General features: G+C 40.4%; 1 protein-coding gene across 3 annotated transcripts in view; it reads right to left on the bottom strand.

Annotated features, from left to right (window-relative positions):
* cgnl1 (cingulin-like 1) overlaps positions 1-5,356 on the bottom strand; it is a 30,465-nt gene extending 25,109 nt beyond the window's left edge. For all 3 annotated transcript variants that reach the window (XM_053318133.1, XM_053318141.1, XM_053318149.1), the window contains exons 1-3: positions 5,210-5,356; positions 871-2,593; positions 583-677 (exon numbers count right to left, since the gene is read on the bottom strand). In XM_053318133.1, coding sequence (XP_053174108.1) covers positions 583-677; positions 871-2,541 — 1,766 coding nt within the window. In that variant the 5' untranslated portion in view covers positions 2,542-2,593; positions 5,210-5,356. The remainder of the gene's footprint in view (positions 1-582; positions 678-870; positions 2,594-5,209) is intronic.
* Between the last annotated feature and the right edge of the window lie 7,167 nt (positions 5,357-12,523).

The raw sequence follows: 12,523 nt of genomic DNA, 5'->3' as shown, positions 1-12,523 counted from the left end.
ACGTACTGCAGGCGATAGTCTACCTTAATGTTTAATTTATACTTTCTCCACAACAATTCCTGACACGGACTTGCTAAATAATTGACAGGCTGCAAAGCACACTTAAACTGTAATATTTGCCTCCATTTACTCCATTTAACCTTTTAACCCAGCATGCCTTTCACTGACTGTCAGTCAGTGTCTGATTTCAAAAACACACAGAAGGTTCTGCACTCATTCCACACCGCAGCAAAGAGAAAGCAGTGAGAGAAAGTGGGATTCTGCGAGAAAATAAACTCCAGACAGCTGGATCATTCACAGCCTGGTTGGGAGGGTAGGAAGAGCACATTCCTTCACTTTTATCACAAACAGTCCAGCCCTGATAAAAACCATTTATGCTCTCCCACAGCACAGTTTCTTCCTTTTGTGATGCATTAACTTATGGTGCAATATGTTGGTTGTGGGCTATGGAGGGAATATGCTCGAGCCATGATTCAACAAACAGCAAAGGATAGAATTCTTTTACAACATGTTTTAATCAAACAACCACATGTCACGTCAACTACAGAAAGAGCAGACTTCAAAATAATGATAATAACTCACCCGTCCTTGAGGTAATTAAACAAAATTTGTTTCGCTGTCTCTTCATGTGTTTGTTGTGAAAGCTCCTGCTGGCCTTTCAGAAGATCAGGTGTCGCCTTCATAGGACAAGAAATAAGAGAGAGAGAGCTTAATGAGAGAGATCATAAGACGTTTTCTGTCACTTTCTCACAGAGCCTGCTGGACAAAGGGCTGGTGTTTTAAATAAAAAGCCACCAATTAAGACAGAAATTTAAGTCATATCAATGCTACTTAAAAGTAGATGCACCACAGATCTTGGATTTTTTTTACCTGTACATCTGCCTCTGTGCTGGCCTTTTTGTCTGCACTGGAAGACGGCTTTGATAGCGACGTTGACAGTGATGCTGTCGAAACCTTTCCAGCTAAAGAGGTGCTGTCTTCGCCCTCTTTACTCTTGAATGGCAGAGAAGAGGAGCGTGTCTGTGGCTTTTTGTATCCCTGGATGTAACCAACACCTTTAGAGATGGTGCTTTGTGGGGAGCCGGGCGCACTGGTGACACGAGATGGAGCCCTGGACTCGGCCCTGCTATCGACAGCCGTGAGCAAGGAGTCTTGACCGCCGGCTGTCTTCTGCAGTCGTAGCTGTGAAGGACGAAGCACATGCTCCATTGATGTGCCCCGGTGCCGGCTTGACTCATCTAAAAAGCTAGAGCCTTCTCGCAGGCCGAAGGCACTGTCTACACTGCGTGAGCGCTTCCTGTCCTCTGGATTGATTCTGTTTCTGCGTCCCGCTCTGCCCCTCCGCTGTTGGCTACCATCTTTGCCATCAAACTTCTCAATCAGCTCATCAACACCAGGTATAGAGCCTGTGTCGATGTCCCTGCCCGAACCAGGGAGGAAAGGGATGTAGCGCCGGTTCTCGTGGCGGTTGATGGTGTCTGCATACAGGGCCTCCATCTGTTCATCCTGAAGGACCTTCGAGGTGGAAGATGAAGAAGAGTGGCGGGAGCGAGAAGAGGACTGAAGAACAGGTCCACTGGAGTCGGTCCTCCGTAGAGGAAGGACATCAGGCTCACGGCGGGTGCGCTCGAGGCTGGAGTTGGCACTGCTCATAGAACTGGGGGATCTGCACGGGGTCTTGTTTTGCTCACATGAGGGACTTGACACGTTTGAGGGCTGAGGCTGGGCTGAAGGCACTGGTTGGTGGGGAGGCTGAGTTTTAGAGGTCGTCTTGGACTGAGGTGGATTCAGGTTTGTGAAGCGAGGTTTGGACTGCGGCTGAGCCACTTGGGGTTGAGACTTGGTTTGAGGCTCAGCGAGCTGGACTGGTGGCAAAGACTCAGGCTGTGTCTTGGGTTTAGGATGGGCTGTGTCGGTCTGGATCTGGAAGGGAGATTGCCTTTTGTCTGGCTGTGAAGCAGCTTTATCCTTGTTCAGGCTTGATGACCTGACATGGGGCAGAGGAGATACTGTCGGTGTGGAAGAGGAACTCTGGGGTTTGTTTCCAGTCCCAGCCAGAGACACGGGCCTTGAAGGCGGACTGTGGACCCCTTCAATGTTCAAGGAGTTGGTCTCTGGATCATACGGTTGCAGTATCTCAGGATGCTTCTGAAAGTTCAGAAGCGTGGATGGTTTCTTTCCTTGTGAATCTGCAACGCCATTTTGAGGGTCAGTAGAATGCATCATCTTCTGAGACCTGTACTCCATGAAGGGACTGTTGGATCCAGACTCCTTGCGCCCTCCAAAATCATACTCCTGGTAGTTCTCAATAAAAGACCCTTCTGTTTCAATGTACCCATTACTGTTGGGGTGGATATAGGGTTGAGGACCCCTGTCCTGGTTGTTCAGAACAACATAGGGGTGTCCATCTATACCCTGGACTCGGATGCTGAGACCGTATGTACCAGCTCCATTACTGTGGGGCCTGGAGGAGCGGGATGGTTGAGTGAAGCCCTGCTGTCGTCCACTGTTCGGAATGCCAGTCACTCTGTACGACTCCATCAGGAATGCAGAAGGAAAATAACTCCCTCTCCCTGGATCAGGTGGCCCGCCTCTGTAAGCACATATTCAGACAGGCTGAATAAGTTAGAAATCAGACACTACAGAGTTCAGTAATATCAACAAATGTGTCCCAGTTTCACACTAATTAAATAATAGAGCCTCACTGCATTTAATCATGCCGTCTGCTTTCGTTTTCTTCTCTTTCTTTTTCATTATTAATGTGCTGTTATCTCTCCATGGACATATTCTCTCTGAAAAATGACTCAACATGAGCCACTTTATTTCTTAACAGCAAATATCCCCAGGTACTATTTAGAAAGGCCTTACGGGTGAGTGACTAACAGGTATGGTATAACAAAATGACTGTTTACTGTAGGTGTAAAGAATATAAGTTAAACCGGTTAAAGAAAAAGTATTAGCAGGGTAATAACACTCCAGCACGAGTCACTCTGGGAGTAATGCCAGAGCTCCGTCATCTCCACATTAACTGTCTGTGTGTGTGTGTGTGTGTGTTTGTGTGTGATCGGTGTGTGTGTGTGTGTGTGTGTGTGTGTGTGTTTTCATACACAGCACAGCACAGTGGATACTTGTAAATGACACTGTAATTTGCAGCCTTTGTTCATGAGAAATGCTAAAGAGGGCAACAAAATCTATCACAGATCAATTTTGTCACATTTATAATAACTGCTAGGTTGTCAAAGTTGACACATTTGCAGCACCATCGTGAGAACGCAGCTGGCAATAAATATCAGACTGGACACAAATATTAAAGTAAGCTTCTCAGTGCTCTTCAGAAATATTTATGCCGGGGAAGCTGGTGAAGACAAAGCCATCAGCAGCCAGCATGTGTTACTCTGGACAATGGGCTTTCAACAGGTTCCTGTTTGTCTTGCTGATAGGGTCCCATTCTACCTGAGGTAACCGTATAGAGACTGACTGAAAAAGGCCTGGAAGAAGGACACTGATAAGACTGACAACAAAGGCCAAAGCAGGATATATCACATTAGCATTTAATAGGTGAAGACAGACCTATGGAAAACCGACACCCTTTGAAAAAAAAGGGCGCCATGTTGAGCTGGGTGATAGGCCGATATTTACTGTTTTCCACACTGTGTCTGTCATGGTAACTATTGTTTTATTATCTGTTTGTATGAAGCTATTGTGGGCAATGTTGCAAGATTTATGGCAATTTAAGATTTGTTTTGCATTAATGTGATGAAGGATCTTAATTTGTCAGATAAATAATATTCTGGATAAGCCAAAACAGATATTCCTGTTTGGTTCAGTTTCTCCTTACTTTTCCAGGAAATGTACCATATTAGGGTGTAGCCTGATATCAGGATATAAAATGAAAGTTACCCTGATGGAGGTAACTGTTTAGCAGGGGGTGGCACACCACTTATAACTTGAAGAATCTTGTCTCCTGATCAATTTAGTCAGTAAATGAAGGCCTAAGCTACAGCCACACTCAATACATAAATCACATTTGCTGCATGAAACAGCACCTCTGCTTCATGAAGGTGTATTAACTTTATATGACGGTAGCAGAGGTGGATTTGTTTCAGTTGAGGTGGTTCACTTCAGCAATGAAACACTGTGAGAAACCTTTCAAAGGATTCATTTCTCCCACTCCCAGCACCACATGAAAATAACTCAATTCAGGTTGGTTTCGACAGCCCAGTGAGTGCAGAGACTGGTGGACCCTGGTGCTGCAATTAGTCAGAATTAGTCAGCTTCACCCTGTGCAGTCTGCACAGGAGGGAGAAAAGAAGAAAGCTGACTTTAAGTGTCCTGTCCAGGAGGAAGAGTGCTGCCGAAGACAGATTAAAGCTAAAGACGACACAATAGACTCTTTCATGCTTAGTGTCACATGTATCCGGAACACAAGGGCTCCAACAACTGTGCAACTTTGTTTTCTTCCTGTCTTCCTCCCTACCCTCCAGAGGTGGCCCACTGTCCTGTATCGAGGCTGTGGTGCCTTCACTAACCCCTGTCCTGCAGAGCAGAGGTCAGCAGCACTGAGCACAGGATGTCAAGCTCCTGGCCTTGATCTGCAAAGTAAGTTTAACGAGGCAGATTTTTATCTCCTCATGTGAACTGGTTAGTTTCCTGAGTCAAAGAGAGGTCCTGACACTGACTGAGCCGCAGTGACTCACATGACCACACAAAGAAAACAAATCAGTGAAGAGCACCTTGAGAGAATGAATGTAAAAGGAGAAGTGGAGAAGTGAAGTGAGGCCAGTGGAGATTTACACTGGGAAATAAAGTAATGGACGTTCACTATTGTAGAGCGTAGCCTACATTAAAATAAATAAACTGTAAACACAAATTAAATCCTACCTCAGACGTGCTGGTTAAAAAGGACAGACAGAGCACTGTAGTAACATGAAAGTAGCTAAAGTGAATTAAACAGCAGCAGCAGTTTGTGGACATTTCTCATCGCAGCTCAGAGCAACAGGTGGCATCAAACACACCACCAGCCTCAGATTTAGCTGCTTTAAAAAGTGACATTTCCCTCATATCTTTCTCACGTCATTAAGTGACTTGACTTATATCGAGCTAACAGCAAGTTTAATTGTCATTTTGGTTGTTAAATACCCCCCACCCCCCGTTAACGCTCTCACAACACTACACAGCTACAATGAAAAACTGATAGCTTGCTACTCACCGTGCGTCGTTTCTCTGTCTCTCGGTCACTTATCGCAGGTTATTTACGCAGTTTTTTAAAAAGATTTGCAGTTGAGCAAAGCGCCCAAGCGACACTTTTCTAACTTATTTAGTCCTGTGCTGTTTTCTAAGAGCGAGAGTATCAGAAGGACGCCCGACCCTCCGGGCCGCTCCGCCTCCTCAAACAAGCGCACAAACCCGCCCACCCACCCAAAAAAGCAGGCGGCTGACCCCGGGACAGATTTCACAGACCAAACGCTCCCTGCAGCGGTGCTGGAACCTCTGCTACACTGACCCCGGGTCAGCTCAGTCCAGCTGGATCAATCCATAGGCTGTGAGAGGGTACAGAACTAGTGGGACACATAGTGAGTTAGAAGTGCAGTCTGACAATTAACTGTGTTCATTCATCGTCATGTTACCTCATTGTAAAACTCAAATATGAGCTGCACTTCACACTTTTTTTTGATTATAAACCAAAACAACAAATAGAAAAATCTTATATAATATATAATAATCTCCTTCTCAAACACAAGTTTAGTTATGACTCACTAAAATGCTTTGAGAAAAACTACATGGGTAAATAGTAATTATCCTGTGATGAAATATAATAGATCCCTTAAAAACATCCTGATTGAATATGTCAGGAATATCAGGTGATAAAATAAGTTAGTCACTGTTATCCCTAAAAGGAATAAACAAACTAATGATTTAAATGTTCCTAGAATATAACTTTGTTGGAATGATTTGCTCTCTTTCCATACATGCAATTTGCGGCTGCATGTCTTTAAAAACCGAGAGCGTCATCTAGTGGATCGTGAGCTGACCTGAATGCAGTTAGTTAATGAGACCCTGTGCAGGCGTTTAACTCACACAGACAGGTCAGTGAACGCATCACTGTACAAGAATAATCTGCAGCAATGTTGTATGGTGCACAGGGATGGAGTGTCTATTACTACATTTAACATAGCATGAGGTAGTTATAATGCTGAGTGGGATGAAACAATATTGTGGGTTTTCTGGAAAGATATTTTTGTGAAATGTGTGTGATGGAATTGTAGGTGCAGGACTGAGCAAACAGCACTGATTAATAATATCTAGGACAGTAGCAGTGTTAGACCTACAGCACTGTCTATATACACACATAAACATTTAATGGTACAAATATTTATTAATTTTCAGTTCTAATAAGATCATGCACACATGATAAAGTTTAACACTTCGCTGTATATTACAGAAACTTTATTACAAAATAGATAAATGATAAATGATAAATGCTTTTGACACTAAACCTTCTCATTAAATGTGAGTGTAAGGAACCTGTGCAGTATAATGCAGTTCACCAGTGTTTGTAAAAAGCGATGAAAGAGCTGTTGATATGATAAATGTCTTGCTTGTACTTTGTGGAGTTGTATTAAATTACATAATATTATAAGTTTGTTTGTTTCTCATATTTTTGCTCCTCAATACAGCTTAAAGTTAGAGAGACCTTTTTTACTAGCTGATATTTTTAATAATGTTTGTTTTAAGGAGTGTTTCTGAGTGTGTCTGATGAATGTTTTTGTGACGTTAATGGACCATCTCATTGTGATCCTGTGTATGTAACAAAATTCTTGATCTCAATGAGAGTTACTGAATAAATAAAGTTTGATATAATAATAAATAATGATCATAATATATAAATATAAGGTGGACAATATTTTAGAAACACCTCGCAGAGACAAAATCACAACAGAAGAATGGGTCAGCATGTGCAAAACACAACATACTGCTAAACAGTCAAGAATATGGGGGAATTTGGATGGAAAAATCTAACCTGCTACCTCATTAAAATTTAAAAGAGAATAAACAAACGGTATCACAACAGTGCTGTCGGCGGATGTACAGAAGGAAATCACACTGGTGTTTTTGATAATGTCACAAATTGTAGTCATTTTGGGAAAATGTGCATGTTAAAATTAAAAACATTTTGGGATACGCAATAAATGCAAAGTTATGTAACTTGGAAATATAAACAATTGTGTCATTGATAATGACAGTTATGTATTCAACTAAGATATTATTGAGCACAAGCAAGGCTATAAGACTGAACTCCCTACTATAAAACAATTCAGATACTTCCAGATTTAAATCTAAATTTTAGAAAGTTTTATTTAGTCAAAGTTTTACAGTTTCACTTATTTCATAATCTCAGGCTCAGACTTCATGTATACAATGACAGAAATAAAATCATATAACACAATGTTTCTCCAAGAAATCACAAGTTCAAAGTTCTTTTTATAAACATCTCCACTGCATCATAAACTTCATTAAACAGGAGGCCGGGCTGCTCCTGTGTGTGTGGAGTGTCCCACTGTTTATATTTGTGTCCACAGAAAGGCTGCGCTGCACCACAGCCATTAATCTGAGCTCTGTGTCACTGTGTTGGGTTACAGCAGCACACAATGGAAGCTCTGTTCTCCGCTGAGGTGCCACAGCTGGGTCCTCTGGGCATGCCCGGTGCGCAGCTCAGTCTTATCCTGATTATAAGAATGACTGCAGGCTCTCCAGAGGCAACTCAACTGCACTGACATGTAGCAGAGACGTGACAGCATCACATGTATGTAGCTTATTTTATTTTGTGTTTTACACTGTTGTGATTTCTGACAGGAGACGCACAGAAACATTTATCTGTGTACTGAATTGGCTCTCAATCAATTTGACAGAAAAAAGCCACCACTGAAGATAATGTGGTGAACAAATGACATATTTCCCATTCTGTTAATTTGCATGAGAAGGTCTGATGAGATGGCTTCAGGTCAGGATATACAGCAGGTGTGGAGCTACAGTTTCTTGGATGTAACTTCTCTTCTATAAAATGAGAGCTCATCACTACAACACCACTGAAAAAAGCTCAGAAAGACTGAAATTAGACAAATGCTTCCATATCACAGGATGATGATGATATGATGCAATTTTATGATATGCTAGTATGGGGCGCCTCTTCACCTCCACAATAACTACACCTTAGCTCAGGACAGGAAACCTTTGTGCAATTTAACATCATAGGCCATACTAATATTTACACCATATACTGTATTGTATATATGTACACACACCACACCGAATAAAGGAACACATCAAGACTCCTCTCACCTCACTCTTTAACTTCCTCTCTTTTCTTATAAGCCTGAAAAGTGTCAGAGCTAACAAAAACTGTTTTACATCCTAAAACATGCTGCTGTCTCCAGTCCATTAGACACTGTACTGATATGTATTCAGTGGTATATGTCATAGATGGTTTGTGGTGCTGATGGCATCCTCATGGGAACTACTGTTTAGTTATTTATTCTTTCATTGTCAACTGTCGTCATTTTATGATTTTAGATCTCAGTATAGTTCTTGTATGTCACCAAAGCAAATACCTCTTTACTGCAGGGGTGGCTGTGGCTCAGGAGGTAGAGTGGTCATCCACCAATTGGATGATTGGCGGTTCGATTCCAGGCTCCTCCAGTCCACATGTCGATGTGGGCAAGACACTTAACCCCAAATTGCTCCTGTTGCTGTGCCAACGGTGTATGAATGAGAATGAATGGCTAAATTCCCCCTGATGAGCAGGTTGGCACCCTGCATGGTAGCCCCTACTATCAGTGTATTAATGGGTGAATGAGTTGTAATGTAAAGTGCTTCAAGAGGTCGTAAAGACTAGAAAGGGGTACAGTACATCCATTTACCATTTACTACAGCATACTGAAATGGCAGTTAAGTATTGATTCTTGAATATCTGAAGTTAGAAACTGAAACAGCAGAGGGGAAAGAAGAAAAAACAGTGTGTCGTACGACATTAAGTCTGAGCAGAGAGGCGGATGATCCGAGTGTTCAGAGCCGGAGGAGCAGCAGGCTCTTTGGTCGGGCTTCAAGGATGTGAGCCAAGAACTTTCTGTTGGCTGGCCCAGCAGCCATGAAAGGAAGTCATCTTTCAGACATGGTGGTCCCATACTCCTACAGAAAACATGAACACCCACCATCACATGTTCACTTATTCCCTGCAAGAAAATATTGAAATGTCACAGTCATGATTTACGCTGCATCACCGAGCTCACCACAGACCAAGCAGCCATCAGCAGTTTTCCTCAGAGTGTCACCTCTGTCAGAAAGCTCAAGTGGGATCAGACCTCTCAGGATGTGATGAGTGCTCTCATCTGTACAGGGATAATTCAAGGCAGATGTGCTGGTTCTGAGATTTACGGTGCAGCAGTCTTTCAGGTCTAGAGCAGTATTTTCACAATGCTTTTAAGATTCAGTCACAGCACAAGTAGCAGACTGAGTAGTTCTGCAGTTGACAGACAGCCGCCTCCACCACAAACATTTAATAGAAAACACTGTTTGTGTTGTGTTTACTTTCACAATTTCATTCCTGCTACCTTTTCTCAGTTCACCCATTTTATTGATTTACTTTATTTGTTTACATGATGCATGCCAATCAAGAACAACAGAATCAAATTATACCCCCAGGAAAAGAAAATATTTAGTGAATTTATGAAATCACATTACATTAATATATTTTCTACATTCATGCATTCCCTTTTTCCTGGAATAGTTTCATAGAGAACCTGTCTATCTCTTTTTCTTTTATGTAAAATCTGTCAAAAAGAAGTAGGACCACAGCATATGTACAGTACGCTGCTATCACACTTTATTAAAAATAGAAACATATATTCATAGTACTTTTCATACAGACTACAATGGTCCACTGGTATTATTTTCAAAATGAGTTACATACTATAAAACACTCATCTGGCCTAAATCCACTGTAGAGCTGACTAAACAAACAAAAAAAGACAGGAAAAAAGGAGAATTAACCCTTGTGTTTCTGAGTTTATCCCACTTGACCTTCCCTGCACCTTTTTATAAAACAAAACTGCATGGAGGAGAAAATGTAAACATGGAGAAGAAACAGAAACATAAACAGATGTGTTTGCTCTGTGAGAGAAATAAATGCACATACAATTGAGTTTAAAAAAAGATGGCACATTTATTGCAACATAAATGTTATATACATTGTGTTTTTCTGTTGAAAAAAGACAGAAAATTCAAATTCTCATTGCCGCATTTCTTTTCTTTTTTGTTGCGTTGATGTGCATCGACAATACCTTTTCATTTGACACAAATCTTTTATCAATCAACAATGGAGAATAAAATGGAGGTCGCACTTTTAGGAATCTGGAGCTTGTACAAAGCCTTTTTGAAGTACTAGACTACAGTATGAGCCACAATTCAGCTACTGTATGTTCATCAGATGCCTTTTTGAAATTTCTGGTAATAATGGACAGGCTATGGTAAATAACCGTACATTTTACTATCTAATATAGTAAAATAAAGTAAGAAACTTTTTACTCAAAACTTTTGCTTTCAAAAATCTAGAAAGAGTAATATTTAGAATTCAAGAAATATTCTTACAGTATTATTGTATAAAAGACTAACTACAGTGAAAAATAAGCCAAATGTTTTTTTTTTTCCTTTTGATTTTCTTTTTTTCATATATTATACAAGGGAGAGCATCTCGGAATACAGCAAAGTCTAACTTGGCAAACAGAAGAGCAAAGAAATATAGGAAGAACAGGAACATTTTTTTAAAAATGAAGGAAAGAGAGCAGGAAATGACAAACATTATACCCTCAATCAAAGTCTGCCAACATGAATACTGAAATGAAGAACAAGGCCACATTCAGACAGAGAATACACAAAAAATAAGTCTTTTAAAAACTAATAAAAAGTTGTTAAATTCTTATTGTAAACTTTTTTTTTTATTGGTGTGGCATCCTTTATTGTAATTTAAGTCCCTTTTTTGCACAGAATACTCATTCTGAATGTGGCAGCCTTGTTTAAGGTGTAGATAATGATAGAAGACAATATACAAAGAAATAAATGGAATATAAAGCCAAAAGACCAAAGACTTCATAAAGGAGAAATGTAAAGCATGCACACTGATAGGGAAAACAAACAAAAAATAAAATAAAATAAAGCCATGACCAATGTCTTGAAACATAAAAGGAAATCCTGTAAACTGCTTTTGTTCATATTTGTACTACAGTTCTATGAAACTGACTATATTTTGATATTCAGCTAAATCCATGAAAAATCTAGTCTGGCTTATTGTATGGAGTATATCAAAACATGATTGATAATAACTTAGAAGACCTCGCTGCTATTTGAAACTGGACATGATAATGCCGGAAGCCTAAAAGAAATGACTTGTTACAACACAAATAAGCATAACAAAACATTACTCAGAATAATAACTGCTTTTTGAAATTTGATGTCTTGAGATATTAACATAAAGAAAATGAAGTGATATGTTCATCAGGCCAGGAGAAAGTGTGGTCGTCGTTTTTTCTTTTTTTTCTTTCTATTTTTTAAAACTATTTCATGAAGCAATTTCAGATTAGCTGATGGCGCGGGGGGGGGGGGGGGGGGGGGGACAAAAAACAAGTCACTTCTGTGCTGATGTCAGGAGCGTGTAACTATCAGGCTAAACAAAGACAAGAATCTGCAAAAATATGTCACTGCTTACATTTAACACTATATGGCAAAGGAGCCGCAGGGCAATGACGTCCCCTTTTCCTTTAGTTAAGACACTAAAAATATGCAGGGAATGCTAAGGTTTGCAAATAGTTTGCTCTCTGTATTTTCACTGCTCACTACCGTGGAAAAAAACACAACTGAATTGGAGCTTTCAGTAAAACTAGAGTTTGCCATTCATCTGTCACCTTCGTAGACATTAATGTTGAGGCTAATACAGTCGGGCCTATTATTCTGCTGGTCAGTAGCACAGAAACAAATCTAAATTACACATAAAACAAAGCATAGGTAGTTTTGGTTACAGATGTGGCCAGTGGCAGAATTAATAAAATATAAATATAAATAATATATCCTCTTTTTTTAAATGGGGTACTTTAGTCTTCAGTTCCAACAGCTCATGCTAATTTCAGTTGGGTATAAATATCTTTCTAAACTGGCCAATAAATGAATCTCAATCTTCTCAATCCCTCTCAGTGCCAAAATGTTTTTCCCCTAATCTTGGACTCGCCATAGATTTACCAGGGTGAAGTGCTTAGTTTTAATGGTGACACTGGCAAACTATAGATTGACTGAAAAGCTGCATACTTCTCTTTGAAAATTGCTTAACTTTCCCTTTAGACATACACTTTATAGCTCATTAACATAATAAATAGAAAAAAAAAGAAACAGACAAACAAAAACAATCGCTGTTACAATGCATTCGTCAATTCAGTTTAGGCACGAGGCAATTTCCTCATACAATTGGAGGAGATTGCGA

The sequence above is a fragment of the Scomber japonicus genome, chromosome 1 (assembly GCF_027409825.1).
Source record: "Scomber japonicus isolate fScoJap1 chromosome 1, fScoJap1.pri, whole genome shotgun sequence".
Taxonomy (NCBI): domain Eukaryota; kingdom Metazoa; phylum Chordata; class Actinopteri; order Scombriformes; family Scombridae; genus Scomber; species Scomber japonicus.
Note: the sequence above shows the minus strand (reverse complement) of the source record. Positions and strands in the feature narration are given on the sequence as shown.